The sequence below is a fragment of the Malaclemys terrapin genome, chromosome 10 (genome assembly GCF_027887155.1).
Source record: "Malaclemys terrapin pileata isolate rMalTer1 chromosome 10, rMalTer1.hap1, whole genome shotgun sequence".
Taxonomy (NCBI): domain Eukaryota; kingdom Metazoa; phylum Chordata; order Testudines; family Emydidae; genus Malaclemys; species Malaclemys terrapin.
In genome coordinates, this window is record NC_071514.1 from 41,692,565 (window position 1) to 41,708,241 (window position 15,677).

At 46.1% G+C, this 15,677-nt stretch overlaps 1 protein-coding gene across 2 annotated transcripts in view; it reads left to right on the top strand.

Annotated features, from left to right (window-relative positions):
- The window catches only part of CSNK1G1 (casein kinase 1 gamma 1), a 330,992-nt gene that overhangs the window by 272,246 nt on the left and 43,069 nt on the right, over positions 1-15,677 (top strand). For both annotated transcript variants that reach the window (XM_054041786.1, XM_054041787.1), the window contains exons 8-10: positions 860-944; positions 5,650-5,798; positions 7,808-7,915. In XM_054041786.1, coding sequence (XP_053897761.1) covers positions 860-944; positions 5,650-5,798; positions 7,808-7,915 — 342 coding nt within the window. The remainder of the gene's footprint in view (positions 1-859; positions 945-5,649; positions 5,799-7,807; positions 7,916-15,677) is intronic.

Genomic DNA, 15,677 nt, shown 5'->3' on the forward strand with positions numbered 1-15,677 from the left:
AGTTTTCAGGTCCCTAAGTAGTCCCTGGAATCTCAGTTAAAGTTGCCCTTCCCCCCACCAAAATCTGAAATGTTGCCCCTGCCCTTTTTCCTATAAGCTGATAAGGGGTTAACTCAGGTCAAATAGGAACACCTAAGTAACCAAAGCTGAATGCCTGTTTAGGGGAAGGATTTGCGCCCCGGGGCCAACAAGAGGAAAACACCTCCCCAATGAGGTGGTGGGGAAAGGGATTCCCCCTTTGTTTTGTGTTTATAAATTGGTTTCTTTTTGTTTGGTGGAGGAGCATTCCTTGGGCCTGCTTTGAGGCCTACCTTGAACATACTGATAAGAAAATATGGAGAGGGAAGGCAAACACTGTCCAGAGTGGGGCTGATTTACCCCATACCTCACTAGCGCCAGAGGGGGAAGTGCTAAGTCCATTGAGACAGAGGAGGTGCCTTGCCACACCAGGCTAACTGAGTAGTTGTTACTTGCTGAGCAGCTAGACGTTCTGTTACATGCACTAAGGTGAGAGCCCAAAATGCCTTGTCTAATAGTTGATTTTTAATATATTAAAAACTCATTCTCATGAAGGCGTGATGTTCAGCTAATATCTATAAGCTTAAACATGTTCTCCCTTTCAGATCTTAGCGATACCTTCAGAAACTCTCTAAGTAGTCTTTGCTCATAGCAAGTGAATTGTACAATAGCTGCTTTATATTTGTGTCTCATAAAGTGCAGTTTGGACAAAAAGTTCTTCTATCCTGATATGTGCAAGATTCTGTATAAAATACCTTTTGTTTTCACCCTCATAGCAAGGTCAGTTACCCTGCTGTTGGATTCTGTCTTTATACTTACGCTTCCTCTTTGTACCCTACAGGCTGACACCTTAAAAGAGAGATATCAGAAGATTGGGGACACAAAGAGAAACACTCCAGTTGAAGTTCTCTGTGAGAACTTTCCAGGTAAGGCCCAGTTGGAATTGTTATACCAGTTGTACTGTCTGTGTAAGGTGTCGATTAGGAACTGGACATAACCCATCCTATTGTATCATAGAAGATTAGAGTTGAAAGAGCCCTCAGGAGGTCATCTAGTACAACCTCTGCTCAAAGCAGGACCAACATATTTGTTCTGTCAGAAAATATTTGAATGCTGTTTGTTACATTGCTACTGTCGATGGCAAACACCTGGAGCTGCTACTGTGAATCAGTAGTGTGCTCTGTTCGCTCACTCTTCTCCAATCCTTCAGTCCTTACTTGCAGTTAATTTGCCAACACAGTTCTTTGTACTGAGGTGGTTGGAGAATGTTCAAGTGCCCGCTTTTGCTCTTTCTTCTGTGAAGAGGAATGCAGACAGCAGCCCCCACTTGGCCATCTTCCAAAAAAGGCTGACTTGCATCTGAAGAAGTGAGGTCCTTACCCACGAAAGCTTATGCTCCCAGTACTTCTGTTAGTCTCAAAGGTGCCACAGGACCCTCTGTTGCTTTTTCCAAAAAAGAGTGTCTCATATTTGTCAATTGCCTCTCTCAAGTGACTGCCTCAGGTATATGGAGTTTATTCTCTGCAGAGCTCTGATATTTTTGAAGCAGTGAAAGAACTGGGTGGTCAATTTAGCACACCTTGGGTGTCAACCTTGAGCAAGTTCCCTCAGGTGGATACTCACCAGGCCACCGGCACCGGCTTCCTCCAGGCCCTGGGGGTACTCAACTCCCCACCACCACCCTCCCACCCCTGCTGCACCCCAAGCCCCACCCCACTCCTTCCCCAAGTCTCCACCCCTGCCCTACCTCTTCCCGCCCCCACTCCATCCCCGCCCTGCCACTTCCCACCCAGCTCCCCCCCAAGAGGAATAGCAGGCACAATAGGTAATTATTGTTGTTTTAAGTAGCACTAACTTCCCAGCAGGATTTTGGTCAGAAATCCACTGGGTTCCAAGGTGAGATATGCCTTTGCAATTGGCTGCTCCCTTGTTCTGCCCTCTTCCATCCTCCACAAAGTGGAGCTGCTGCTTCTGGTTGCTGGTTTGGAGCCTTTGCTGTCCTCCAGGCTTCAGATCAGAGCATAGCATATATGGCCTGATGGCAGCAACAAGAGAGGGAATTCCCTCTCCCATCCCACCCCCGTCCTTTCACCTCAGTGAGTGTGAACTACAAAGCCAATTTGCACCATTTCAAAGTTAATATTGCTAAGCAGGGGCAGTTCAGTTTTTCTGTCTGTAAAGTGTAGGGTTTCCATATTTCAGCAAGCAAAAAAGAGGACGGGAGGAGCCCTGCCCTAGCCCCGCCCCCGTCCTGCCCTAGCCCCGCCCCTATCCCTCCTACTTCCCCCCCCTCAGGACCCCCAACCCTCCCCCCGCTCCTTGTCCCCTGACTGCCCCCTCCTGGGACCCCTGCCCCTAACTGCCCCCCAGGACTCCACCCCCTACCTAAGCCTCCCTGCCTCTTGTCCCCTGACTGCCCCCTCCTGAGACCCTCCCCCCATCCTAACTGGCCCCCTAGGACTCTACCCCCTACCTGTCCCCTGACTGCCCCAACCCTTATCCTCACCCCCACCCCCCCACAGACCCCTGGGACTCCCACGCCCCATCCAACCATTCTCCACCCCCTGACAGCCCCCCCAGAACTCCCGACCCATCTAAATCCCTCTGCTCCCTGTCCCCTGACTGCTCCAATCCCTCTCCCCACCCCTGCCACCTGACAGCCCCCCCCCCAGAACTCCCAAACATCCCCCCCCACACTCCTTGTCCCCTGACTGCCCCCTCCTGGGACCCCTGCTCCTCACTGCCCTCCAGAACCCCACCCCCTACCTAAGCCTCCCTGTTCCTTGTCCCCTGACTGCCCCCTCCTGGGACCCATGCTCCTCACTGCCCTCCAGAACCCCACCCCCTACCTAAGCCTCCCTGTTCCTTGTCCCCTAACTGCCCCCTCCTAAGACCCCCCCCAAATGCCCCCCATGACCCTACCCCCTACTTGTACCCTGACTGCCCAAAACCTTATCCACACCCCCACCCCTAGAAAGCCCCCCCCCGAACTCCCGACCCCCCCCCCGTCTCTTGACTGCTCCCTCCAGAACCTCCCTGCCCCTTCTCCGACCCCCTGGCTCCCTTGCTGTTGGCCTTCGCCTAATGTCTCTGTGAGCTTGCTCAGGAACGACCTGAGCCGTTCGTCCCGGCACGCTGGGCAGCAGTTGGGGAGGAGCTCCAGACTGCCGGAGGCGATCTGCGAATGCAGGGAGGGAGGGAATGATCTCTGCTGCAGGGGAGAGGAGGAGGGGCTCTCTCTGGCTGTCAGAGCCCCAGTGGCACCATCCGGCCAGCTGCCCTGTTAGCTGCGCGTGCTCTGCATGGGGGTGGGGGGGAAGTCCAGACATTTACAAATCCCCCCCGGACACTATTTTTAGCTCAAAAAACCGGACATATCCGTGGGAATCCGGACGAATGGTAACCCTAGTAAAGTGACTAAATGCAAAAACCATGTTGATGCAACATTAGCAGTAGTATTATGGTGGCATCTAGAGGACCAAGCCTCATTGAGCTCTTCACTGTGCAGACATAACAGACAGTCCCTGCCCTGAGAAGTGCACAGTTTAACAGTGTGAATTTGAACAGGGCAGTGAATTCAAAAGTTATGGATCCCACAGTAACTAACTCCTCAGCACATATAAAGTGCTAAAAAGCTTTAGGTCAACAGTTAACTGGACTAGTAATCAGAATATCATATGTGTAAGGTAGCAAGTTAATGTTACTCATTATGACTGTTGTATGAACAACTTATCCATAATATAACAATTGAATTTTCTGCATACAATATACATTGGATGGATTTTGTGGAGAATATGCTGACATTTGGATTCCTGATGCCTTTGCTTTAGTGCTTCCCAACTCTTCCATCATCATACCATTCATGGTGCATTAACATAGCTGTGTAGTTCTGGGCAGGGACAGTCTTTTTGTTATGTATTTGTACAACACCTAACACAGAGGAGCCCCAGTCACAGACTGGGCCCCAATGTGCTACTGCAGTTCAGCTAATATAAATCTCTTCCCCGCCCCCCCTCCAAGTAACTGCACGCACATACTGTACATAGCCTTATAGTGCAAACATCTCTACAAGAGCAATATGGTGACTGTCCTGGGATGGTCTCATGCCTTACCTGGCTACTTGAAGTCACTGTATGCCACCACAACAAATATTGTGTGTATGCTGTTGAGACTTAAAATTGCATTTATCACAAAACCATACATTTTTATTAATAATTGTTGCATTAATTAATGTGCAAAATAGAACTTACATACTCAAATTAAAAATCTACAATCCAGGGGAGGGCAGCAGGTGTCTGGAGCAGGCGGAAAACTTCACCTTTAAATAGTGTTTTAAAATTGTAGTGCGTGTAAAGTATTATTTATTAAAGCTTTTTTTAAAAAAGAAAAGCAGGTAAGCACTGGACAAGGTAGTCAAGGCAGTTGTTTCATCACATGATGCTGTGAAAAGGATCAAATGATTCTAAAATTAAAAAAACTCCGCTCATTCAAACATTAAAAGAATCAAAATAAACAGAAAATATTGCTAGGTTTTGGAGAGAGACTTTCCTGGAGATGCTAGTGTGGGAATGAACAGCAATCAAACATGGTGGCAGATGAGCTGGCTCAGGATGGCAGTGTGTACTGCCTGGCAAGAGACCTATGTTTGATTCACAGGGTCAGATCCTTAATTTGAGCTGTCATAGCTCAAACTGAAGTCAGTGGAGCTGTGACCATTTACACCAGGGGTTCTCAAACTTGGGGTCAGGACCTCTCAGGGGATCATGAGGTTATTAGCTGGGGGGTCGCGAGCTGTCAGCTTCCACCCCAAACCCCGCTTTGCCTCCAGTATTTATAATGGTGTTAAATATATAAAAAAGTGTTTTTAATTCATAAGGGGGAGTCACCAGTGAAAGGGGTCACAGTACAAAAGTTTGAGAATCACTGATTTACACCATCTGAAGATCTGCTCCCCCTCCCCCCATCTCTTTCTTTGCCTGGCCTACAGAGGAAGGGGGATAAGACTGGTCTGTCATTCAACAGCTACCATATGTCTCCAGCCAATGAAGCGGTGCTGGCAAATGACTCTAGGGAGCCCTATAAGTCAGAAGCATGCTGACTGTGATGTGGCACGTAAAGTTGGGGGAAGTGACGCACTGTTCAAGCTTCAGGATTTGGGCATGAGGAGGAAGATTTCCAGGAAAATGTGGTTTTCTTGCTTCCATAGCCTTTGATACTGTCAAACTAGCACTGCTTTTATGTATTGTGCTTTTATGTATGTATTCCAGCAGGGGATGCTTTTGTGCATATTTTTTAATATATATATATATATACTTTACCCACTTCTATTCAAACTCCCCCTAGTATCAGCTCTGCTTTTAAAGATGCACCTCCTCTGACAAGATCACTTTCATCACTGCTAAAGACTGGAAGGCCAAGTTTGCCCAATAGCCTCCACCTGGCTTCTCAGGGTATCACAAAGACTAGATCCCACCAGTTGTATTCCTCTCATGCTGTAGAGACTTGTAATCTGTACAGAGATATGGCGTGAGCAGCAGGTGACTTTACTGTGTGTGCTGCTGTAGGTTTTTTAGTCTGGGCCGAGATATTGATGCTCCTTTTTTCTCTTTTGTCCTTGCCTTTTTCCAACAGAGGAGATGGCCACATATCTTCGTTATGTCAGGCGATTAGACTTCTTTGAGAGACCAGACTATGATTACTTACGAACTATCTTTACAGAACTATTTGAAAAAAAAGGCTACACCTTTGATTATGCCTACGACTGGGTTGGCAGGCCACTGGTAAGTTTTGTTTGCAAAACAAGCACCCTCCTTCCAGAAATAAGTCTAGTCCCTCATGGTTGCTTTTCCAGCTGTGTGGGCATATAAGAATTTCCTTTAATAGCCTCGAAAACTAATTGCAGCCTCTAGTGCAGTTGGGGAATGGAAAACTGAGGGCTGGGATGGCTTTCCTTCAGAAATTGTAATGGATCACTCTCCCTGTCAATCAGGAGAATGTGTTTATCTTTCTCCTGATGGAAATTAGCACAGGGGATCTTCTGCATCCCTGTTGGAACCTTAAACACCCTTCCCTATTTGCCTCTGGTTTTACTCCTCCCCATCTCACTTTCTGGTTCAAAGCCCATCACACTGCTGTGCAATGCCTGCATAGATCACAAGATTCTCCCTCTCCCTCACTGAGCATACTATAATGAGGCAATCCAATCTGAGTGTCCCATATCGCAGTTTCAGATCATACCACTAGAACAGCTGGCAAATTTTAAAACACATTCATGTGCATATTAACATTAGCTACAGAGTATTTTGCTGCAGCGACACATCTTCACATTTCGTACACAAGATCACAAAAATCATTACTGGATTGTTTGGCAAATTTGTTTTTAAATTAAGTATTACCCTTCTCAGTCAGACTTGGATGCTTCTATGGTTCCATCCCTCAGGACCTTTCTGTTTCAGAACATAGTTACGTTTAGGGTGGACTCATAATGAGCCACATCTGCCCTAAGGAGTCGGCAATAATTACCCTGTGGCTTTCTGTAGTGTTCCAACACTTAACAGGCTGGAGACTGCTGCCCCTGTTACAGAATGATTAGAAGACATGGCTTTTAGACGCAGAATCTCCTGCATGTGGACACTTTCGTCAAGTTTGGTTTTGTCATGAGAAATAACCTCTCCCATTACAATGGTCTGAGGATTCTAAAAAAGGGCAAATCCCAATGCCAGCGCGTTTTCAGATTGGTCTTCTAATCGTGATGAGGGCCATAGGGGAAAGGGTAAATCTAGAATGTGAGCATTCTGCAGTCTGCTAACTCCTTAACTTCCACCCTCTCCTTTTCTGAGCGTGCTGTCATTGTTCCCTTGTTCATCAGCTTGTAGCAGATTAGTGCCCTGGTCTGTCATCACCAAACAGAACATGCTTTTAAATTTTGGGACCATCTGTATGCGGAAAAGCTTTGCCAAGAGGCCCACTGATGCCTCTTGGAGAACTCTCATAAAACATATCTATGTAGAATCCATTCTGCTGGTTGCTTATGCAAAGGACAATTTGTGTCCAAGGTGCATAGCCAGTCACTTACTATGCTTTTGGGCCACTCTGCTTTTGTGGTTTTTACATCAATACTCAGTCATTATATACAACATTTCCTATGTTTGCTTATTTTGCACAGTAATATTATCTTTTAAAAGGAAGTCATTCTCCTTGTAAATCTCATTTCTCTTCACTGATGTTTAATTTCAGAGGCAATGGGCAAAAAGCCCATTTTAAGGCAAGTTTCCTATCACTCCTTTAACAGTTCACCATTGGTTGCTATGGAGATCATGAAGTTACAAGCTGGGATTATGATTTAGTTGGGAACTAAGCAGATGAAGTCTTAATTAACACATCCTGTTCCTAAAAGTAGGAAGACATGAGATGAGGAGGAAAACAGTATGCATAAAACTATCCTTATTTGCAATTGTAATTAACTCAATTTAACCTACACTAAAGTGTTTTCAGATACCATGAAGTTGGGTACCTTTATAAATGTATATAATAACAGTATTGTGTTTCAGTTTACCATGAGATGTTAGTGGCTGTAAATGTCCAGCAAGCCTTTGAATCCCATAGAGATTTTACAGCGTCTGCTGTGATTCTCTTTGGCTGTTCAGACTATTTTAGACCTATATTTTCCTCGTTCTTCCACACTGAATATGAGCTAACCTAGTAGTAGAGCCTATGCATGCATGTAGATTGGGAGTGGAGCCTAACCGAGGCGTTGGTTTCAATGTATAATGGGTGCTTTATTTTGCAGCCTACTCCAGTGGGGTCCATTCCTGTAGATTCTGGGGCATCTGCAATAACAAGAGACAGCCATGCACATAGGGATCGACCGTCACAGCAACATGCTCTTCGAAATCCGGTGCGTTACTTTACCACTGTCTTTGCTTTCGCGTATTCTCATAATGCCTCCCCCAGCCCCTGTTTGTGTGGAGGGAAAGAGGAGTAAAAACCTCTGGTGAAGTTTAATATGCATAAAATGCATAAAGTGAAGGCTTAAAACGCTCCAGTTCGCCAAAGTAGGTCAGTGTTTAATTCCACCCTCCATCCACCTATGGGATGTCCGGAGACCATTGATGATGACACTTACCTCACTTCCAGCAAGTAAATTTCCTCTTAATTTAGGAAGGTTATAGTTTGAACTGAATTTTATTTTCTGTGAGAAAAATTGCTGACGTGCTGTTTATTGCAATAGAATTGAGGAGGTGCATGACCTACGTGTATGGATTTAAAGGTCTACAGTTTCAAGTGGATCATTTTTCTTCTAGTTTGTATTTAAAAACATTTTTTTTACTCTAGAAGGTTGCTGGGCTCTATTCCCAAATTTAAGGATAAAAAGTCAGTCTATGACGTTCTCCATTTTTTTTCCTTGATGTCTTTTTCATATTTCATTGCTGTTGAGAGTTTGGATTTTCCATGTTAATGCAGAACATATCAGAAGTTCAGCAGACCACTGGAACTGCTAGTTCCTTGTTAGAGCTGTTGGTACTCCATACCTCCCACAGTGAGTGGTTCTCGGCTCGCTGGGCCTTTCTCTCCACCTGCATGCTTCTTTTGTTAAAGTCCCTACTCCATAGACTATGTCCTCACCTATTCCATGTTAACTGTTTTGTTGGTGGTGTGGATTTAACCATGCTTATTGCAGTAACCTGTCTAGACTCAGCTTTTCTTGTTCATGCAGTTATCCTCTGAGTGGAAGAACAACAAATTCAGACCAGAAATACTTCTAAATCTGTAGGTTAACCATAAAACAGGAATGTATTTCCCTCCTGAGAAGTGTTGCTTTTTGGCAGCTGGATTTTTAAAATAGTTGCATGTGAAGGTTTATTTTTATGCATGCTTATTAGTGCAAATTGCTGTGTAACAGGGGTTCCATAGTAACCTGCTTTAAAATGTGTTAGTTAATAAATACACTGTAGTCCCTTCATGCTGGGTTAATCTGAGTGGCAGCTTCTGACTGCCTGCTCCTGCCAACAGACTTTGACACTCTGTGCATACACAAAGTATCTCCTGTTTTACTTTTTGCTGCCTGGAAGACATTCCTGGCTTAGCTTTCAGGCATATTTCGTGCACATATTTGTAGTCCATAACACGTCTTTCATGTCCTAATAATGATACTCAAAGATAACTTATTCCTTGTTCTTTTTGTTTCCCCCCTAAATAAACCCTGCTAGTATATGGCACAGCAGTGTCCCTAATTCCTGCATAATGCTGAGAATGAACAGCTCATCTCTCGAGATGTTGAGGTGTCATCCAAGTATTTGACTGGAAAATAGTTAAGCGGTAACTTCTTGCTTTGGAATTCATTTTGTACAAACATAACAGTTCCTCCTCCAAGAGATGATCCTCTTAAATGCTGATCAAACCACTTCTTTGCAAAAAGTCACTTAAAGAAACTTCTAGGGGCAATGGAATTGAGGCATGTGCGTTTGGGTAGAGTGAACCCTCCTGAACTCCAAGGGTGATTGTTTTATTTTACTCTCCTGCATGCAAGTGAGTCTTTTACCAACCATTGGCACCAAAACCAGGCAGCGTGTCGTAGGTCCTATTCTCTCTGCAGTTGTTCCATTTAGACAGCTACAGTCAATGTGCTTATTCTCTAGCAAAGCTGGGCTGCTCTGTGAATTGGTAGGTGGCAAGAGGATGGTCAGAGTTTTTAGGAACTCTTCCTCCAATTCCATGTGCATCATCTCTGCCATGTAACATGACCTCACTGAGCTCAGGTAGTGAGGCTTAAGGACACTCCTAAACTGGTTCAAGGTGCATTGTGCTGCATAGCCATAACCCAGTGGTCTGGTCCTAATGGCCTCTTCTAAAGAGTTTCTTTTGAAAGTAAGAAGATTCTAAGCTCTGAGGCAGAGGTGTATTTCCTTAATGTTAACATTGTAAGCTACTATTTCAGCTACCTGTTTAGATCCACACAACTCTATTATAAGGAGCAGCTCTCTGGCATGTCTATTTTCTATCCACTTCTTGAATCTAGAGGCCTATGTGATTCTAACAGTACTATTTCTAAATTTGTCTTTGATTTGTAGCAGTGAAATACATTTCAAGGAAAGTGCATCTGTAGTAGTTTCATGTGTATCGGGATGGTACTCCTGAAGCAAGTGAGAGTCAAGCCTGACCCGAGAAATTGGGGGAAGGGATTTAATCAAAGGGAGGTCCTGAAGAGACCGTCCTAGTAGAAATAAGACTTTGCTTTGTATGATCTGAGGGAGGTGCAGTGTGTGTCACTCAGTGCTTTGCCATGGTATTCTAAAGCAGTGGTTCTCAACCAGGGGTCCAGGGCCCCCTGTGGAGGCTGCGAGCAGGTTTTGGGGGGTCCTCCAAGTGGAGCCAGCGTTAGACTTTCTGGGGCCCATGGCAGAAAGCCGAAGTCCCACCCCGCATGGGGCTGAAGCCCAGGGCCCTGAGCCCTGCCACCTGGGGCTGAAGCCAAAGCCTGAGCAACTTAACTTCGTGGGGGCCCTGTATTATGGGGCCCCAGGCAATTGCCCTGCTTGCTAACCCCTAACGCTGGTCTTGGCTTTTATATGCAGAAAACCAGTTGTGACATAGGTGGGCCATGGAGTTTTATATCATGTTGGGGGGGGGGGGAGAGAGGGGGCTCTGAAAGAAAAAGGTTGAGAACCCCTGTTCTAAAGGATTTAGAAACGAGGAGTCCTTGTGGCACCTTAGAGACTAACAAATTTATTTTGGCATAAGCTTTCCTGGGCTAAAACCCCCTTCATCAGATGCATGGAGTGAAATATACAGTAAGCAGAATATATATTACAGCACATGAAAAGATGGGAGTAGCCTTACCAAGTGGGGGGTCATTGCTAACAATTCAATTAAGGTGGAAGTGGCCTATTCTCAACAGTTGACAAGAAGGGGTGAATATCAAGGGAGGGAAAATTACTTTTGTAGTGCTAATGAGGCCAATACAATCAAGATGGACATCGCCCATTTCCAACAGTTAACAAGAAGGTGTGAGTATCAGCAGAGGGAAAATTACTTTTTGTAGTGACCCATCCATTCCCAGTCTTTATTCAGACCTAATTTGATGGTGTCCCGTTTGCAAATTAATTCCAGTTCTGCAGTTTGTCATTGGAGTCTGTTTTTGAAGTTTTTTTTGTTGAAGAATTGCCACTTTTAAGTCTGTTGTTGAGTGTCCAGGGAGATTGAAGTGTTCTCCTACTGGCTTTTGAATGTTACAATTCTTGATGTCTGACTTGTGTCCACTTATTCTTTTGCGTAGAGACTTTCCATTTTGGCCAATGTACATGGCAGAGGGGCTTTGCTGGCACATGATGGCATAAGATTCACTTCCTCTGTTGTCCTCCTAAATCAGGAAACTAATAGGAGCATATATCTCCTACTGCTACGAGAGAGAAGGCTGAACCTCTGACTAGGAAGTTGCCGTTGTTAGCGACTATTGCTAGGTGGAAGTTAAAACAAGCCAGCACAGACCTAATTGTGCTGAATGTTTTTAAAAGGCAGGTGCTGTAGCTTTGAAAAGAGAAGCCTGATTAACTCTCCATTCTGCTTCTTTTGCAGACTCTGCTATTTAGTTCTCAGCAAGGTTCAGGATTTGCTAGTTGAAGGGCCGACAAGTTTGCTCAAAGATAACCTAGCTCCTTTTTTCCTGTGTGTAACCGCCTAATATTCAGACTCTCACCCAGTTTGAACAAGGACATTCAGCCTGTGTGGCTGTGCTCTTCCTCCAGCCAGGATAGGGCTCGCCTTCCACATCTTTAGGAGAGTAATGTTCCGAGGGAGCATGGTAGGATAGGGAGGCAGGGAACTGGATTGCAATCTTTGATTAGCTATTTCAATCTCATTGCTCATATCTTCTACTTACTTGAAGTAACTCCTACAGTCCTTCATTCTCCCACCAAAGTAAAGCTTGCTAATTTGATACATTTGCATTTTTAGTTTCTTTTGTTCAATATACCTGCTCTCAAACTGGGTGAAAAGTTAATCAAAATCTTAAAATGCTCTTCTTCTGTTTCCAGCTTTCTTTAATGTTTGGTTTAAATTTGACACATTTGCTTAGATTTAGATGGTGTCCATTGCTACAGCTTTGGAGCGGTTAATGTAATCACAAATAGTGACATATCTATTATGAACTTCAGAGTTATTCAAGGAGACAGCTCTGCTCATGCGTATTGGGTCTGACTAACAGCACAGCTCTGTCATGTCCTACAGCTCCCCCTGCTACTTCAGTCTTGGGGTATGTCTACACTACGGGTTTAATCCAAATTTACAGAATTCGAATTTTGGAAACAGATTGTATAAAGTCGAATGTATGCGGCCACACTAAACACATTAATTCGGCGGTGTGCGTCCATGTACCGGGGCTAGCGTCGATTTCCGGAGCGTTGCACTGTGGGTAGCTATCCCATAGCTATCCCATAGTTCCCGCAGTCTCCTCCGCCCATTGGAATTCTGGGTTGAGATCCCAATGCCTGATGGGGCCAAAAACATTGTCGCGGGTGGTTCTGGGTACATCCTCCCCCTCTCTCCAGGGAAGCAACGGCAGACAACCGTTTCACGCCTTTTTCCTGGGTGAACAGTGCAGACGCCATACCACGGCAAGCATGAAGCCCACACAGATCAAGACAGCAGTCATGAACATTGTAAATACCTCACGGGTTATCGTACAGTTTATGCTAAACCAGAACCTGCAAAACCAGGCGGTAAGGAGTAGGCTATGGCAGCGCGGCAGTGAGAGTGATGAGGACATGGACATGGAATTCTATCAGACCGCGGGCCCTGGCGCTTTGGAGATCATGCTGTTAATGGGGCAGGTTATAGCCGTGGAACGCCGATTCTAGGCCCGGGAAACAAGCACAGACTGGTGGGACCGCATAGTGTTGCAGGTGTGGGACGATTCCCAGTGGCTGCGAAACTTTCGCATGCGTAAGGGCACTGTCATGGAAATTTGTGACTTGCTTTCCCCTGCCCTGAAGCGCCAGAATACCAAGATGAGAGCAGCCCTCACAGTTGAGAAGCGAGTGGCGATAGCCCTGTGGAAGCTTGCAACGCCAGACAGCTACTGGTCAGTTGGGAATCAATTTGGAGTGGGCAAATCTACTGTGGGGGCTGCTGTGATGCAAGTAGCCAAAGCAATCGCCGAGCTGCTGCTATGAAAGGTAGTGACTCTGGGAAATGTGCAGGTCATAGTGGATGGCTTTGCTGCAATGGGATTCCCTAACTGTGGTGGGGCGATAGATGGAACCCATATCCCTATCTTGGCACCAGAGCACCAGGGTACCCAGTACATAAACCGCAAGGGGTACTTTTCAATGCTGCTGCAAGCACTTGTGGATCACAATGGACGTTTCACCAACATCAGCGTGGGCTGGCCAGGAAGGGTTCATGATGCTCGCGTCTTCAGGAACACTACTCTGTTTAAAGGGCTGCAGCAAGGGACTTACTTTCCGGACCAGAAAATAACCGTTGGGGATGTTGAAATGCCAATAGTTATTCTTGGGGACCCACCCTACCCCTTAATGTCATGGCTCATGAAGCCATTCACAGGCGGCCTGCACAGGAGTCAGGACCTGTTCAACTACAGGCTGAGCAAGTGCAGAATGGTGGTAGAATGTGCATTTGGATGTTTAAAAGGTCGCTGGCGCTCGTTACTGACTCAATCAGACCTCAGCCAAACCAATATCCCCATTGTTATTGCTGCTTGCTGTGTGCTCCAGAATCTCTGTGAAAGTAAATGGGAGACCTTTAGGCGGGGTAGGAGGCTGAGGCAAATCGCCTAGCTGCTGATTACGCGCAGCCAGACACCAGGGGGATTAGAAGATCACACCAGGAAGCGCTGCGCATCAGAGAAGCTTTGAAAACCAGTTTCGTGACTAGCCAAGCTATGGTGTAAAAGTTCTGTTTGTTGAAAACCCGCCCCCTTGATTTACTCATTCCCTGTAAGCAAACCACCCTCCCCCCTTAAATCACAGCTTGCTTTTAAAGGAAATAAAGTTACTATCATTTAAAAATCATGTATTCTTTATTAATTATAAACATAGGGAGAGAAGTGACAAGGTAGCCCAGGTGGGGTTTGGGAGGAGGATAGGAGGGAAGTAAAAGGCCACTGAAAAAAATTCAATATAATGACAGCCTTTTGGTTGGGCTGTCCACTGGGGTGGACTGGGAAGGTGCACAGAGCCTCCCCCCCACGTTCTTACACGTCTGCGTGAGGAGGCTATGGAACATGGTGAGGGGGAGGGAGGTTATACAGCGGCTGCAGCGGCACTCTGTGATCCTGCTGCCGTTCCTGAAGCTCCACCAGACGCCGGAGCATGTCTGTTTGATCACGCAGCAGCCCCAGCATTGCAGCCTGCCACCTCTCATCTCGAGCGTCCCTCATAGCCTCACGTTCACTGGCATCTTTCCTGTACTTAGATATCGTGTCCTTCCACTCATTCAAATGAGCTCTTTTATTGCAGGTGCATTCCATTATTTCCGAGAACATCTCGTCTCGCGTCCTCTTTCTCCGCCGCCTTATCTGAGATAGCCTTCGGGACCGAGGAGGGAGGCTTGAAAAATTTGCAGCTGCTGGAGGGAGGGTTGAAAAAAAGGAGAGAAGTTTTTAAAAAGATACATTTTACAGAACAATACTTATACTCTTTCACAGTGAACAACACTATTCACATTACATAGCACATGTGATTTCAGTACGAGGTCGCATTTTGCATCTTAATATTGAGTGCCTGCAGCTTTGGTGTTAGAGATCACAGACGCAGGTCCGGGCAACAGAATTCGGCTTGCATGCGGCCATGGTAAGCCATTGTCTTTCGGCTTCTGCGCCCTCCGTTCCCACATACCAAGCAAAGCCCGTTGAGTGCTGTGGTTTTCCTGTTAACCTTCAGCAGCAGAAAACAAACTAACGCCCCCCCCCCCCCCCCCAATCTGATTCTCTGGGATGATCGCTGTACCCCTCCCCCCCCACCGCGTGGCTGGTATCAGGGAAGATCCCTGCTAGCCAAATGTGAAAAGCTCAGCGCCAATTCCCCCGCGCGCGCACACACACACACACTTGGCTAACTGCAGGGAAGGATTTCTTTTCAGCCACAGGCAAACAGCCCAGTAGGAACGGCCACCTCTGACCCCTTAATTAAATTCCCGTATTTCAACCAGGTTACCATGAGCGATATCACTCTCCTGAGGATTACACAGCAAGATAAGGAACGGATGTTGCTTGAATGCCAGCAAACACCGGGACCATATGCTGCCAGGCTTTGTCATGCAATGATACCAGATTATTTGCTACTAGCATGGCATGGTCAAGTGTCCTACCATGGAGGACGGAATAAGGCTGCACTGCCCAGAAACCTTCTGCAAAGGCTTTTGGAGTACCTCCAGGAGAGCATCATGGAGATGTTCCTGGAGGATTTCCGCTCCATCACCAGACACGTTAACAGACTTTTCCAGTAGCTGTACTGGCCGCGAATGCATCCCAAATCCTCAGGGCAAAGTAATCATTAAAAAACGCTTGCTTTTAAACCATGTTGTATATTTTAAAAGGTAAACTCACCTGAGGTCTCTTCCATGGGGTCATGGTCTGGGATACCACCTTGGGAGGCTTGGGAGGGTACTTCAGACAGGCTGAGAAAAAGATCCTGGCTGTTGGG